This window comes from Nipponia nippon, unplaced genomic scaffold (assembly GCF_047370975.1).
Source record: "Nipponia nippon isolate SJK-2023a ecotype South Korea unplaced genomic scaffold, ASM4737097v1 scaffold_1, whole genome shotgun sequence".
Taxonomy (NCBI): domain Eukaryota; kingdom Metazoa; phylum Chordata; class Aves; order Pelecaniformes; family Threskiornithidae; genus Nipponia; species Nipponia nippon.
Window position 1 is genome coordinate 37,700,059 of NW_028262290.1, and position 16,751 is coordinate 37,716,809.

The 16,751-nt window shown below is 40.8% G+C and overlaps 1 protein-coding gene across 1 annotated transcript in view; it reads left to right on the forward strand.

The window, feature by feature from the left end:
• Nucleotides 1–16,751, forward strand: part of CPA6 (carboxypeptidase A6) — an 86,395-nt gene that overhangs the window by 29,625 nt on the left and 40,019 nt on the right. The window contains exon 2 of the mRNA XM_087735154.1: nt 8,705–8,780. Coding sequence (XP_087591280.1) covers nt 8,705–8,780 — 76 coding nt within the window. The remainder of the gene's footprint in view (nt 1–8,704; nt 8,781–16,751) is intronic.

Here is a 16,751-nt window from a genome sequence, read left to right on the forward strand (position 1 = left end):
ATTCATTACAAACAATGAGAGGAACAGACTACTAGAAAAGACCTGCTGGTCATAAGATCTTTCTTTTTGCTGTTAAAGGAAACTGCGTAATAAATTTAGCATGTTTTTTATGAGTTTCCTCTAGGGATTGTGTTTAAATTTAAAAAAAAAAAAAAAAAGAAAAAGAAATACAAATTTAAGTGAAGAGCATGACTCATAAAAATAAAAGTAACAATTTCTTCCCTTCTGTTTTTCAAAGATTGAATTATTGTCTGGTCCTTGAGAAAAAGTCATCAAGGCAGATAAATTACATACCCCGTTCAGTGGTTTCACACAGTTGGAAACGTGCAGGTATTCGACTGAAATGTTCCCTTCTTCAGTTGTAGCAGGTCAAGTAAAACCATCGCTCATAAAAACTGAAGTCCACATAGTTTGTGTTCTATAAATTAAGGATTTTCTATGAACTTCAAACATTCTAAAGGAAGGTTTTAGACCTTACATTTGTGTGTGGTAAGCTATTTATTAGTATCAGAAAAAAATAATTATTTTACTTTCTTCTGGGTATATGAGAATTTTAATATAAACACTTTTTAAAACAGTATATGGTAAATAATTTTTACCATGTTTTCTTCATGGTAAAATATTAGGGTTTAGTATGTGGTGGTGACAACTTATGCAATTCTATCAGAAACCCACCAGTCTTTAAAATTTTCTTTAAAGACTGTAGAAGACTGCTTTCATTGAAAATGTAGTACTTCATATTTTCAAGGTTTGTAGCTTCCCTGAACAGCCAAATATGGTGGTTACTTCCAACCTTTGGGCACATTTCACAATTTCATAGCTGACTCCAAAGGAAGAGAGCATGGACATCTCTTGTTTGGACTCCTTTCTGTTCATTATTTTACAAGTATCAGTTCATTGTCTGTAGAAAAGCATAAAAGGAAAGAAGTATAGCACCTACTAATTTTTCACTGAACCTTGAAAAGTAAGGATCCTCTGCATGCCCTCTTTGCCTACAGACAAGACTTTGGCAAATTATCTGTGTTATCAGGAGACTCGTGTATGGAAAAAGCTCAAGATGTGGAAAATATTAGATTATTTGGAAAAAAGCTTTTATAGGATATTGAAGAAAGTATGAAGTTGAAAAAAGGATGCAAAGGAATAGCACCAAATAATAAAGCATCCCTATTAAATTTTTTAAAAGACATAAATTGTAGCTTAACATTGCTTACTTTCTTTGTGCAGATTAGTCTTGATTTTTTCAGTCTCAAAGAGATTTACTAGAAAAGCCAAAGCCATGTCCACATGGTGTGATGGTTACTTTGGCTTTAATAAAAGCAAAGTTGTCAAGGAATAGCGAGGTTTAAACTTCTGAGAAAGGGTGTAGTTTTCAGGTGACCAGGCAGAAATGCTGATTTTTATTTCCCCACCATGAGTGAATCACAAGCAATGGCATTTACTGTCTTTCTGAGGCATTATGAGACCTGCTGGGCAACTGATGCTTTTGTCCACCTTCATGCAGTACAGTCTTTGATAACTCGAGGGCAAAATATAGCCCTTAGAACAAATAAAGTGCTCTTCTGCCTCGTGTGTGTGTGTATGTGTGTGTGAGTGTCTGTAATAGAAAACGGCTTGAAGAAGCCTGATCCATTTCTCGGCATGGTACATCTCTGAGTGTATCTGCTTCTCTCTATTAAGATCAAAGGCAAGCAGAGGAAACTGAGAGCCACGTGGCAAGTCAGACCTATGGACCATTGGAGGTGTGATATCTTTCTAGGCTTAGAGATGATCTCTTACAGTGCTTGTGACACCATTGAAGTCTATGGGGTAAATGCACAATGTTTCAAGACTTAAAAAGAGTTGTAGAATTTTGTTCTTTAACTTGAGTAAAATGTGTATTTACTGCTTTCCATCTGTGGTCCCTGCATTGCTCCCATTACCATAGCCATCTGGAAGCTTAAAAGTCATGAATTTATTTATTGTCTCAATACCCCCACAAGTTTAAAAGATGCTATCAACCCCATTTATAGGGGTGGGGAGCTGAGCCATGTTTACATTGTCAGCTAAGCATAGCTCTAAGCTTGCCCATCATGCTTTACAGGCAGGTGTGCACTCAGCTAGAGTCAGGCCGAATGCCGTGTTTTAGCAAGTACCCGTGCTTCAAATGCACCCACCAGGACAGAGCCGAGACTCTTGCTCGGGCCATTGGAACGGATGGGGCTGAGAGGGACCAAACAAAGCAGTCCACCAGCAAATATCTCTAGCCAAATACACAGTGTGTGGTTTTTACAATTGAATGACAGCCAGCAATGTGGATATAAAGCATATGGGACTCAGTATAAGAAACCTTCTGCCAAGCCTGCACTTACCCTCACTTGTAGATGACCTGTGATGGTTTGTTCAACGTCTTAAACAAAGTTGGAGTGCAAGAAGTTTAATGTAGACCTCTAACACTGAGCCATTTTCCCCTTCAGCCTTCTGCTCTTGATATCTACATTCTGTAACAACCCTCTTTCAGACTTGGTGTTCTTTCTTTGATTTCACTGAGGTCAAGAGCAAATCTGCTGTGCAGAGTCCCGAGATACTTAATTTGGAAATAGTTGCTGCAGTTGTCTGAAAACATACATGGGACTTAGAATGAACTGAAGCAATTTTGAAGTTCAGAAAAGCGTATGAGCTTCTGTGTGGCCTTCTAGCATGGAGGAGGGCTGGGGATGCAGACATATGCAGGCTGTGGACTAGACCCTGACCTGAGGTTAAGCTAACTGATCAGGACGTGAATAAACTATGGGACATGACATGAGAACTTGCTGGATATGACAATGTGAGAAGCTGATAAAAATTTCAGATAGCACTGTGAAGGACATCTGGATCTTGCAGGAGGTGAAGGAGGAGTTAAGTGAGAAATGGTTGAATTTCACAGGTAATTGAAGGGGAGTACTGGGGACATTTTGCGGGCAACAATACCTAGGTAACCCTATCAGTAATACTATATGAGGCTGAGGTTACCAAATTAATAACAAATTTGGGTACAGATGTAGCAAAGCTGGGACCAACTGTGAAAAAGTAATTAGGGCTGAGTTGTTTATTTAAGAGGAGAGGGACAGAGAAAGCAAGGTACAAGCATGTGAAAGGAACAAGGTCAAGAACAGGAAAAGGGATAAAAATACATACAACTGATGTAATCATGTCTGTCCAGGGGCACTGGCCAGGCAGCCCTGTGCTTGATTGCCACAACCTAATCAGGACAGTAAACCAAGCTTGTCTGGCTACACCACACAAGTCCAACATGCCTTTGCAGTCAGGATGAAGAGGGAGAATGGGGGGGAAGTTTTCATGTTTGGGCAGGGGAGCACCCAGATAGATAAGCATCCTGGTACTGTCAGGCCCACGCCAGGCCTGCCAGCATCACCATCTACTCATCACTTCCTTACAAAGCACAGAGCTGGAGAAACGTATGAGCTGCGGGAATAAAGAAGCAGATGGGGTTATAGCAGAAGCTCCTTTCAATAATCTCAGTTACTGGAATGATGATGGTCCTTTCTTTAAAAGTAGCTGTGCTTGGTACAGTATGTCATTGGAAGGATTACATCCAAGCTAAACAATCATCAGCTGTTTCATGCAAACATGTTATTGTAATAAGTTTCTTAGGAAGTGAATTCAAAGGAGTATACATGCTGTTTCATTTAAGCAGACTACTGCAGCCTCCCCCTTGGGTCAAAATGGGTATCACCCAAGTTTTTGCATACCTTAATTCTGCACAGTTAGCACCATATCTCCTTGTCATCTACTTTCTTACTTTGGCCTGTTTGTTTCTCTTAAGTGTGTCTTTCTCTTGTTGCTTCTTATTTTATTTTCTGCCCTGAATAGCTGCCTTCTTTCTCTCGTCTGTTTGCATACGACTGGATGACACTTGGTGAAGCAAGATGGAATCCATTACCATACACACACTTTTTTTTTTTTTTTCTGACAGAGACATGCACTGGAGCAACTGGTTCCCACTTTATGTGTTTGAGCTAGATGGCCGTGTATGCAACGTTCATGAGGCACTGGAGGCCAACTTTGCTTGGAAAAGCATTGTTCCTTAGTTGTAACAAAAACTGGAATTTCTGCAGACATTCATCTTTCCAGACCATCTGTCTCTGGAATTAAGCTGTTTAAAGGAAGAGTGCTAGTAATGTAGCATTGGTTTAGTCCCTAAAGTTTCCTGCTCGGGTAAAGTAGGAAGCCTTTTTTGCACCTGAAGAACATCTATGAAACTCAGATATCCCATGCCTGGGAATTAGCGGGCAACTTGTGTATAAATTCAGTTTTCAGAGAATTCATCTGTGCTATACTGATAAATATCATGCAATAACATATTTTGCCTCCTCAGCATTTCTGCCTACATTACCCAAGCAAATATTTTTCATTCAAAATTATAGATTAGCTAGCTCTTCCTTATACCAGGAATAACATCAGTTTTCCTGCCTTAATAACTAAAAGGCAGCAAATATATATAGTGCTATCTAGAAAATACAAGTGGTGCTCTCTTCTGTTTGGATCAGCACCTCCTGTAATACAGAAAACCATAAAGAAGGGCTCAGGAAGTTTTGTGAAACTCCTTTTCCAAATGTCCCCATCAGGTCTCAGGAAGGAGCCCAGCCTTATTTAAGTAAGTAGTTTTTGTAACAGTAGAAAGTCCCCGGTTGAAACTCTTCATCCCAGTGATGAAGAGAGAGAAAAAAAATTAATGTTTGAATATTTCTTAACATTTTGACTAGCAGAAGAGTTTAGCAGAGAAAAGGGAATGAAGCAGTCGATCTTTCATCACAAATGATATCTGATGGCATATTGGGAGTTGACGGGAAGCTTTCATGCTGTAGCTTTTTTCAGATGTGTCTTTCAGTGTGTAACTAGTGCCCAAGCCTTAATGAACCACTTAAGTGCAGCAGCTATGCCAGCTTCTTCTCAAGAACTATAATCGCACCTCTACCATTAGGAATGGATGCTTGTAGGTGGGGATTTATTTTCTTTCCGATTTTTTCTATAGGTATTTGATTTATAACATATTCCTCAAACTGTGTTTAAAATACTTGTAAAGCCTTTGTAAACATACTTTTATTGAATTCAATGGCAGAGGAGAGAGCTGATTAAGGTTCACATTAGTCAGGAAAATAAAACTATAAGAAGGATTTTCCTGAAGGAAATGGGGAATTTACATAAATGCAGTTCATGCCATGTGACTTCATCAGGAAAGTTTCATGAGCAAGAACTACTAATTCTGTCAGTAAATAAGTTGTATATGTGCTGCAGAACGGTTTCATTGAATCCATCTGGTCTGTTCATAGACGAGTAAAACTATGAAGTAAATGGAAAAAAGTAAATTAAAAGAGCCAAAGAAATAAACCAATAGGTTTTAGTCCCCATTGGCAGCAGGGAATATCACCCTTCCCAGGCCCATGTAGCATATTCTGTGTTTCAAAAGCAGCTATGTCATCATTCATGCTGTTCTTGAAAATATAAGGGGGTAATGAAGGAAAAAAAAAAATCATTGCATGTCAGTGCTAGCCAACAGCTGGTCACTCCTTTTGCTCGGACACAAGGCTGTCCCTGGGGACACCAGCGGTCTGGCTTCTACTCTTTGCTCACCACTCTCATCTGGTAAGTTCGTTTCATAAAGCTTGTGTATTGCTCTTTGCAAAGGCTTTCAACTGTGTTTACACAAAATTCAAATGATCTCACTAAGTCCTAGCTTCAAATTCCATTACCCTAGTTGCTAGGAGTAAATTGAAAGTTTGTCCCAGTGGATGTAAGGTTCTATATTAATCCCTACAAAATATATCCCATCTTGCTGTTTGTTTAGAAATGTAAAAAAAATAAACTTTAAAAAAAAGTTGAGATACATTGTGGTTAGAAAAATAACTTTGCCTGCATAAATCAGCAGAGTGCTGACATATGTCTTCAGGCAACACAACTTTCCCTAGATGTACCCATGATCACCTGCTTCTTTCTCCTCAACAGCTAGACATGAGGGATGGCAGCGGACCTCGCCAGGGGGTGGTTCTGAGTGTTTGGGGTACAGCTGCCATTTATCAGCCACTTTAGTCCATGATCTGGTAGATTTTGTTGTTGGCTCTTAAATACTGGGTAGGCTGTTGGATTTCTACCCTAAATTCAATGGGTATTGCATAGTGTTTAAGGTAATCGTTTGATTCCTTTATTGTGAAATGTAACTAGGAAAGCTGTAAAGCTAAAAAATAACCTTAGGACTATGTTCTTTGACTGGTAGATATCAGGAGTAAAGCCGGATTCGGTATCTGCTTTCTTGAAGAATGTGTAATGATTATCCACCTACAGAAGTGGGTGTTAGCAGATAGTTCTCAGGAATTCAGTGTATTCCTGCATCTCACATGCACAAAAAATGAAACCACCTTGTCATAATGGTTTAACCGTCCTTTCAAAAAATACTAACAGTACCAGGTATGCTAAACTGCTTGCTCTGAGCTCTCTAGCAGCAGACCCAGCCATAGCTTGAGGCATTTCCCAACAATGTGTCAAGTGATCTGTCACAGCACCAATATTTTCCTCTTTAAGGCAGGTCTTTCATCACATTGGAAATGCCAGTGTTGCTGAGCTAATCCAAGACAGTTTGGAGTGGTGTATATTAATACAAGACTGTACCTAAGTGATATCCATTCCTTCGAAATTCCATTACAGCTGCGTAACACATGCTTAGCTACTTATTAAAATCTGAGTTTTATGTGTTGGTTGTCCCAATCCTTCCAGAAATGTCCAATGAATCTTTATTAGTTACTTCACCTTCACATGTCCTGGGCAATCATTACTTCTTTTTACCCATTTCCTTCTTAACAGCAATTTAATACTCTGAAAGAAATGAGTAATGGGAAAGAATATTACTGTTGTATGTATGATAAATTAAAAGCATCTATTTTCCTTGAAAAGATGCAGCAGTTGTAGTACTCTAAGAGGCTTATTCCCTTCTGTGTAAGTAAGTTCCTATACAGGAGGTTAAACTTGGCTTGGAAGCATAGTAATTTCCCCTAAAATTTTAGAGCTGCCAAATTATAACAAGAGTGCTTTCAGAAATCTTCCTTCTTAGGCATAGACCATTTGTTAAGTAAGGTCAACAGCAGCCAAGCAGAATGGACTGAGGTCCACATCTCTGGGTACATCAGTGTTATTGCAGCCATAACCTGGAGTCTAACTGGCCCAAAAACTTTAAGGCCATGAAGCTGTTGGAAGACTTAGATGTTTTAAGGCTTGGGACCTGTCTACAGGGAAAGCTCAGCAGCAGTGAGAACCAGAACTGAAGAGCTCAGACAGAAAGAAGGATCAGAGACTAACCAAGTGGGAGCAGGTGTTGACTGGAGGGAAAAGACTGCCAGAAAGAGGTGGAGCAAGCTGTTTCAGAATTCAGTATTTATTAGCAGTACTGAACCCAACAACCAGTGCATTCTTCTGAACCACTTACTGGCAATATTTAATGCTTACCCATATATGCATTAAGGATTCTTGCAACAAAGGTGAGTCCTACCAGAGCTGTAGCTGCAGTACACCAAAGACAAGACCTGGTGGCTGCTTGCTGAGAACAGCAGCAGCTTGGGAGCCTTCCTAAAAAAGCGAGGCTGGCAAATGCACACTCACCAGTGTTGCTTCTAGTTGGCCAGGTATCTTCTGAGCAGACTCAGAAGGTTCAGGAAAGTAGGAGAGTTCACAATATATTTAAGGGACAAACTTCTGTCAATGTCAAGGGAAATTCTATTGCATAAAATTCCCAGATAATGAGGAAACTGGAGATAAAGAAATTTTTTAAAAGGGGGTTCTGGCTAGTGGATAGAACTGTAGAAATAAAGATATGCATGACCTCCAAGGTCTCTTGGAAGAGGAGAAGTACTGATTATCAACAGTACAAATTCAAAAACTCAAAATGTAGGAAAATGACAGAATTAGCATTGGCCACGCAAATTTATTCAGCCCTCTTGTGTACGGATTATGGTGATGATGTCTTAGTTACATGATCACTCCCTATATTTCCTATGGTCTCCGGCCTCCCATAGTTCATGACATGGATGGTGGTCATTGAATGGACAGCTATTCAGCTTCTTGTTTCCTGTTTGCAAAGTTATGTTCATTGAGATCTGCTAAAGAAAGTACATAAAATGAGGTGCTATTATCTAGAACCTTCTGAGCATGTATGAACAGCTATTTACTTCACAAAATTTGTGCAAGCTTTAATGGATAAAGCAAAAGGCCTGCCCCTCATATGAAGGTCACCTCTCTTCTAAAGTCCCCTCTTTAATGCATGGGAACACTGGACTCTTCAAAGCCCATTAAATGTTTAAACACACAAAAGCAATGTATCTTATCTAATCTTGTCCTCAGAAACAGATTATTTGTTTTGGCAAAAAAGAATTGTTTTGATCTGAGGCAGATACTTGGTATGGAAGATTTCAGCCTGAATAGTTTAAATTAGAAGGAATGACCAAAAGCATTTACACAGAAATGGAGGGTCAAGCTGACACCCTGCTCTGTAAAGAGCAAATCATTCCTATGGAAGTGCATAATCCAGGGAGCAAGTTTAGAAGCAGAGCTCCAGTTCACCAGACATTTTGCAGACGCTGAAAAAGAGCACAAGTACGGTAGCTATTGGAACCTGTTTACTGTTGCATTGTGCTGCTGCAAAGAGCCTTAAACTGTCAATTCAATGTTTTCTTATTGGCAGTGATAAAGTCATACGAGTTGTTCCTGAGAGCGAGAGGGAAACGCAGATCCTGAGGGCTACGTTTAACAGGCTTAAGGTGAGTTTCATTATTTTCATCTTCTTTTTCTGATCTTTGTTGAAGACTGTAGTGGGTTAACTGACATGCCTTTCATTTGACACTTCAAGCTATTTTATACTCTGAAAAGCAGCCTTTGCCCATTAAATTCCTAATTTCCCAATAAAATAGCGTAGGAATTAGATTCACCATGCCTGACAATTTTAACAAGAAACACTTATTGCCTTAAAATAATACAGGCGCCACGCTTGCAAATTTGCTTTTTTTGCTCTTCCACTTCTTGCTAGCATACATAGTCCCATGTTTCACTATCTGGCTGATGGTTTTATTTAAAACACTGAGTTAATTCAAGACGTGGACACACACAGGAATAGGAAAAAGGAAGTGGCTTCAGTTTGAGAATCTCCCTGGCAGCATAATTTTCTAGAGGCAATTGAGAGAGTGTCTACGAGACTCACTAGCAAGCCAAAAACTTTATTCCCTGGCCTTTTCTTGCAAATATAAATGAAGAGCAATAGTACCACTGTAGCGCAAGAGCACTCTGCAGCGTGGTGCTTTGCTGGCACAGCTAACGAAGGCAGTCTTTCCACAGCAGTGTGGCCCATGATCTCAGACGAGGATGGGGAGTACCTGTAAGCCAGGCCTCTGGGCCCTGTGACAGCATGGACAGGGCTGCACCATGCACATGCACTGCCCTCAGGCACTGGCAGAGGGACAAGCCTCGTTAATAGGCTCCAAAACATAGACGAACCAGAGCAGAACCAGGGAAGTAACAACTTGATCACTATGCTGGGTTTGTTCCAGGAGTTGAACACGAGTCCCAGGCTCTGCTTCTTCCCGTGTTAGCTCATACTCTGCTTGAGTTGACTTCTCCCTGTACCTATGAAGGTAAAGGAGTTTGACAGGCAGCCTTACAGGCAGCACGGGCACAAGCTAAAGTCATTTGGCACACCAAACTCAATCCTTCGTTTGCATCTGGCTGAAAAGAGCTGTATGGACATAGACGAAGGAACACGTTGGTAACTTCAGCAGTCCTGTGACATACAGTTTTGGGTCACAGCAGAACACTGGTGGTACCAAAGTGATGGGAGCATGTGCAAAACCTCTGCGCCGCTCGCTGCCTTCAACTCCAGCAAACTATTAGGCGGTCTGTGATGTATCTCTGTCTCCATTGTTGAAACCTCATGTAAATGATTGTGTTCTCACCGAGGCAAAGAATGCAGGTGCATATAATTTTCTAGTCCAGTAGTTAACATCTGGGATACAAGTAAATCAAATTTCAGTCCGCATACCAAATCAAACAAAATGAAGATCTTAGAAGAGCTCTTACACCCTCCTGAAAAGCATTCCATCTTTCAGTTATGATGAAGATTTCTTGCTACCATTTTTTAAGAAAGTGGACGGAGCTACCTTAGGTACCTCAGCCCAGGAGAAGGCTTACTGCTGTGAATACTCCATCAGTCAAGACACTGATGCCTTAGTAGCTTTAAGTAGGAAGGCTGAGGCTCTCTTCATCACCTCTGTGTTTCTTAACGATATGTTCAGTTAGTTCCCCACTCAAGATGCTATCTTTTGTAAATCCCAGTCTCGAGACATCCAGCCTGTGCATATGTTGTATGAGGAATGTCAATGTTCAACAGAGGCAGTGTAACAATGCTACGTATTATAGCACTTTGTACTGTAATGCCCAACCCTGCTAAAGAATATTGTCTTATATTTGTTTCTGCAGTGCTTACTAAGGGCCTGACCCTCAACTGTGAATGTTACTGTAATACCCCAAAAAGGATGATTGTTTTACTCCCAATTAGGAAAAAAAATTCTAGCCATAAACCCAAGAAATACATGTGGAAGCTGGTTTTTGCATTAATTTCTTCCCCCTGGATGCTGGAACATAAAGAGGGAGCACATGTGTTTTTTCCTTTCTCCTCATATTGCAAACCCTGAGAAGCAAAAGGGTTACTCACCTTCTTGCAACTGTTTCTCATTACAGAGCTCCCTTAGGCTCCCAGAAAGAGATTCCTTCACCCAATTCCATCAAAGTGGGAGCAGTAGAAACTTGAATAAATAATTGCATGCTATAACTCTGAGAGCAGGATAATAAAATTTTGGCAAACCGCATCGGAATCTGACTAGTTAATTAGAAAGTGATTGATTCTGATGAGGTAGTAAGCTGAGGAGGTTGAAGGGAAGATTCAAAAATGAGAGAGAGTATTGACACCCAGTTTCATGAACACAGGCTGGGTTTGGCTGCATTTCAAGTCTTAGGGCTCTTCCATCTGCAGCTGCTTCACTGCCCATCTACATGGGGTCAGACAGAAAGAGACACCTGGGCGGCTAACAAGTAATGGATATGTTTAACATTAACTTATCATTATCTTCCCCTCCCCCCCCCCAAAAAAAAATTATCTCAAGTTATTCACTCATGAAGGAGTGAATCAGCAATGACACTTCTTAGAAGTGCCAAGTACTCTCAATACCAGGAAAAGTCAGTAGCGGCTGCAAGTCATCAACCCCTCTGAAGAGGATGTGTTTAGATGTGGATGCGAGGGATGTATTTAGAGTTCTGCAATTTTTTAAGTCTCCATGTCAGTCTCCCCTGTCCTTCCCCTATCCCTAGACTTCCAGAGTTGGAAACTCAACTGATAGTGGACTTTGTTCAATTTTTTAAATATGAGTCTTTAAGCACAATGCTGATAATGTGCTCAGGAGAAAATAGAAGACAGTGCACCCAAAAAAAACTAATAGTGCAAAATAAGCTACAAACAAAGCCCAGATATAGCCCTGTTGCTGTCTTAACACACTGTCTGACAAACAACAGAGATGTGAACAGAGGGATCAACAGAGAGATACAAATTACTGCAATTACAAGTACTGCACTTTGGATTTTTACGTTTTAGAGTCAGAAAACCAGAATTGATTTAAGACACATCTCCTTTGAATCCATTTTGGTTTGAGCAGTAAATTAATAGCAATCTGTCATATTACTCACATGTTCCGTTCCTCAAGAGAAAAATAAAGCTGGAACCAGGATCCTTTCAAGACACAACAGTTTTGTACCTATATAACCATCAAATAGCACCAATTTAACTTTTTTTTTTTTTCCAGAGAAAGTATTTTGGGATTAACAACAAGTAGTTGGTCTATTGAAGAACGTTAAGGTTTTATTTAAAGCAATTTGAAGACTTCAACCTGAGTTATGATATGGCCTGATAGTTTTCTCCACCGTTGTCAGTATTAGAACAAGAAAAGCCAGTGAAAATAAAAGTTACATCACTTTCATTCTCAAAGTGAGAAGGATACCTGCACTTGGGTTTAAATTCAGATATATGTTTCTCTACCCTGGCAAGTTGGTCTATTAGAGATGAGGTATATTTCAAAGGTGCCAAAAGTTATGCTCTCTAGTGATGTCAGGATTAGTCCCCATTAGTCAACCCAAAGAAATTGCAGTGCAAAAGTCAAGTTTGGGGAGCCCAGTTTGACCCCAGTGTGATCCATGCACAACTTAAATGGTTTGAATAAATTCCCAGGACAGTGCAGAGTAGATTCTGCACAAATGGATCATATTCTTGTTGCGGGATTTCCTTACATACAACAGACCATCTGTGCTGGCAAGGGAAAGAGAAGACAATCCCTCCTGTCCCAGGCTCCCTTCTCACTGTGTCTGGTGGAGGGACCTTTAGTGTAGACTCGTGGTGGTGTGTTTATTCCAGCCATTTCGTTCTGCCTTTAAAATCTACACTTGTAAGGCAGAGTCACATAGCCTTTGCCTCTGGCCTATCTTTCATAATCCAAAGAATTAAAAGGAAAACTCATCTCTGTCCAGTTCAAATGAGCATATCCTTCTGAAGGGCTTTATCGCAAAGAAGTCTGAGAAAATTATCCTGATGGTCCTATTACAAAACAGTGTATTTCAGCATCAGGCAGAGAATAAAGCAAATGCAAAAATAGCCCCTCTTATCGCTCACTGATTTGGACAAAGGGAAAACAATCAGGAAGAAAATAAACGGGCACTGGAAAGAGTGGCAATGTATCTTTTCACTCATTTTGTTTTATCTGCCTGTTTCTTAATGACTGTCCTTACCACTGATTTTTCCTGAGTAGATTTACAGTCTGCTCTAGCTGCTTTCTTTCAGACACAGACACCAGGGCAGTGGGGAAAGAAGTGGGGAGAGCTTTGCCTTCTGCCACGCTGAAGCCAATGCTGTAGAAGTCAGCAGGTTGCAAGGTCCATCCCTTTTGGGAAGAGGATCAGACACAAAAGGAGTCCTTTCTTGAATGTGCATTTACGGAAGCCTACACTGAGACATCCTTGAAGGATCATCTTGGAATTGGCTATATGTCTTGATGTATTTGAAGTATCTTAGAATATGCCCCCAGTAATTAACTTGGGCAGCAGTGGCAGTCTAGCCACAGCGTAAGCGACAAAGCTCGCAGAAGAGGTTGGATGACTTCTCAGGGGCTTTAGTCCACATGGAAACCTTTTGATCTCAAACAGGACTGCTCTTCTACCAATACCTGAGCTGTAAGGTTAACTCATACACTTTTGCAGAAGGTGTAGTCCCTTCAGACTTTAAATTTAGCATCTGGAGCTCCTTAGGAGAGATATTTGCCCCCTTTTTAAAAAGAAAAAAAAAAAAGTCCATATAATATTTAGTGTAATAAACCCCCAAAACGTGCCTGAAGTGTATAGGCTCTGCTACAGTGCAAAAGCCGTTGCCTATTCTGAGTGAATAATGGATAATGAATGTTTCATTCCACATGTTTAACTTTTGGTTCATGAATTGCCCAAAGGCAAATCACATTAGTCATAATCACTTGCTGAGTAATTTCCACAAATTAGTTTTGGTCTGTAGCTCCATTGCCCACAGTGCTTTGTTATTAATCATTATTATAAATTGATTCCTTCATTGGCTGGTTCTATTAACTTGTAGGTAACAAAATATTGCTTTTTTTCCCTGATGGGGTGAACGTAGCATGTAGACCTGCACTGCCAGTAAAAATAGCCAGCCCTCCAGATTAAAATTTGTCTGCTGTGAGTTCTGTAAAGTTGCTTAAACTTGCATGTATTCAACCAATAAACTCATCCACAGTAACGAAGCAAAAAGGACGCCTAAATGTACTGCGTTCAATCGGCCACCATCCCAGCCCGCAAAGCAGCAGCAGGAGGTGGCTCTGGCCCTGACCGCTCTTGCCCCAGCCAGGCAGAGCAGGGTCCCCACGCTCCCCCTGCCAGGCCCCCCTCTAGGACCACAGTACCACCATCTCTCCAGAGCAAGTTCTCAGAAAGCTCTTGTGCATTGTGCACTGCCGTGTATGCAACTGTTTCTTAGGGTAATACGTGTCTGAGGTCATAAGAAATGAGGTAGGTGGGGAGCAGACAGTCGTGCTCTTTTTCAAGGCAGGAGATGCCAGTTTCTGGTTTTCACTAAGTGACAAAGGTAGTAGCAGCTGGGAGATGCCATCAGTATGTATACAGCAGTATGTATCTCTTTGTCTCCAGCATGTTCCTACATCAAGTTTCTTTCAGTTTCTGTGGGGAAGAAAAATAAGAGCCTGCTAACTGTGCTTCCCACCAGCAGCACCGCCCCACACCCTTGAACACCTTTTGCACAGTCCCTGTGCCAAAGACCACTGGAGCAGATACGACGGTGAGTATGTCAGGGGTAAACGATGGTGGAGCTCCTCCTCTAGCTTTCATGTAAGATGACAGGTATGTTGCATAGCAGTGTTAAAGAACATTTTCATATGGTTGTGATAGACTAAAATGCAGCAAATTCTTTAGTAATTCAAGTACAAACTCATGGAGTTATTTATTTTTCTAGCTATAGATCACTGCCACAGTTTTTGGATTGGCTGCTGCTCTAACGCAATCAAGGCACTGATCTTAAATTTTAGATGTTCTGCTGCAGTCCTTTGCTCTTATAAATACTCTCTCTTTTTATAGATACAGATCTTTGTTCCTGGCCCGGTGTTTAAGACCAGAAATACCTTTTTGCAGGTTCCCTGTTTCACACTAATCATTTGCAAATGATTACAGTAATCAACAAATGAAAGAGAAATATTTAGGATGATAGTACCACAGTGACCTGAGTATTACAGAACTGCCCGCTCTCTGTCCCCCAGGGCTCCTCTTGTCCATCCGTTGTCCCTCTGCCTCATACGCCTCTCCAATGATTGGCTATTGTCTCCTGCTCTTTCTTGTTTAGGAGACAATTTGAGGAGCCTGTTGCTGATTTATGAGCCCTTTCATGGTTTTAATTCTGTTGGACCTGACTGACAGAAACAAATGTCGCATTCCCAAGTGCTTTGCAAAGAAACTGGGATTTGCTTGGGTCCTCAGACCCAGCAGATTCTGTTTATCTGCTCTGGAATTTTCCTTTGTAAGCGTTATTTTTGAAGTGCTACTTCATTTCAGCCTTGACTGATAACTTCTACTCCATCGGTGGTCTACAAGCACTTTCTATCACATACGCCTGACTGGGATCGGGGCTGTTTGTATAGGTAGCAAAGAAGCTACTGCTCTGTGAACATTCCTGGCATAATAGAGTTAGACCACTCATTCTTCAGTAGCTTTTACAAAAGAAATTCCTGGGCACAGCCAGGCACTTCTTTAATTTTGGGAGGAGCGAGTCTAGCAGGCCTTGAAGCCAGAACTCCATTCCCTTTTGTTTGTTTTCTAGCCCCTACAGCAGCTGCTTATCCATTGTAATCCCTGAATTGATCCTGTCATTGCAGTTCAGGGAATCAGAAAAATATCTCATAGGGGGAAAGGATCACTTGGCTATAAATCTGATAGTTACAGCTCCATAGGCAAATGCTGAAAAAGGCTTCAGAGAACAAAAGCTTGTCTGAAAATGCAGTAAGAAGGCCTGTCAGCCCAAATGGAGCTCTTCCTACTTTGTGGAAGGAAAGAATTAGCTCAGTAGCCAGGGCTGTGTGCATTTTACTTTGCACATACGGCAAATATATCTATATAGCCAGATGCTTTAGTCATCAGTCCAGATTTTACCATAACTCATAGTTAGGGTTCCAGTCAGATATGCGTAGAATATTTCAGATACACAGGGAACATCAGGTGACAACAGAGGTTATTCATCAATATATCAGAATACGTGTCTGTAAACCACTTGCCAGGCTCAGAAGGAAACTGTTGTTCCAGGAAAACTTTAGTAGGAAGATGCAAGATAGAACGGGAGAGCCCAGGTAGTGAGTGTATTGGTCTCACAAGACTCAGAAAGCCTGGACTTTCTGAGATGGGAGGAATCTGCTTCCTCTTTTACTGGTTAGGAAGCCTGAGTCCGAGCTCAACAAAGTCATCAGCACAGCCCCAGTGGGAGCAGGATCAGACCCAGGGCTTACTATTCCATTTCTTATGCAGTGCAGCAACAACTACAAAATGAACCAAGCCATAAATAGATGAATAAGAAACAAAATAGGGTTTTGGTTGGGTTATTTTAATGACTCTGATAAAGACTGTTTCACGTCTTTCAAATATACTTAGCCCAGTGGCATCTGTACTTGTAAGAACAGTTATTCAATTACCGTATAATTGTGTATGAGTTTTTCCTCGGTGACTCTCTTGAGGAATAGCCTACGAGTTCTTTTCTGCAGTGTAGAGCCCTGTGTAAAATTATACCAGTGTAAGTAGAGTGGCAAGGCCATTACTATGTTATCGTTCCACAAAGATCTGCAAAACTCAAAACTTCAAGCTGTGCATTGTTCGCATTCTGTTCCTGCCAGTGTTACGGCTGCTGCAATCCCATGAATCAATCCCGATTTATTGGCACAATTATTCTTACCAGCCTCACTGAAAAGCAAATAAATACTGAAAAGTTAGAGCCAATTAAATGTCTAGGGTGCTCAATCAGCAACTTAAATTACTTTGCACCAGCGACTAGGACTACCTTGTAAGTCCTTCTAGAAAGCACAGGGAATCCCACACTTAATTGCCACTGGACGATTTTGCTGCACATAAAGGGCAGCTGAAGGAGA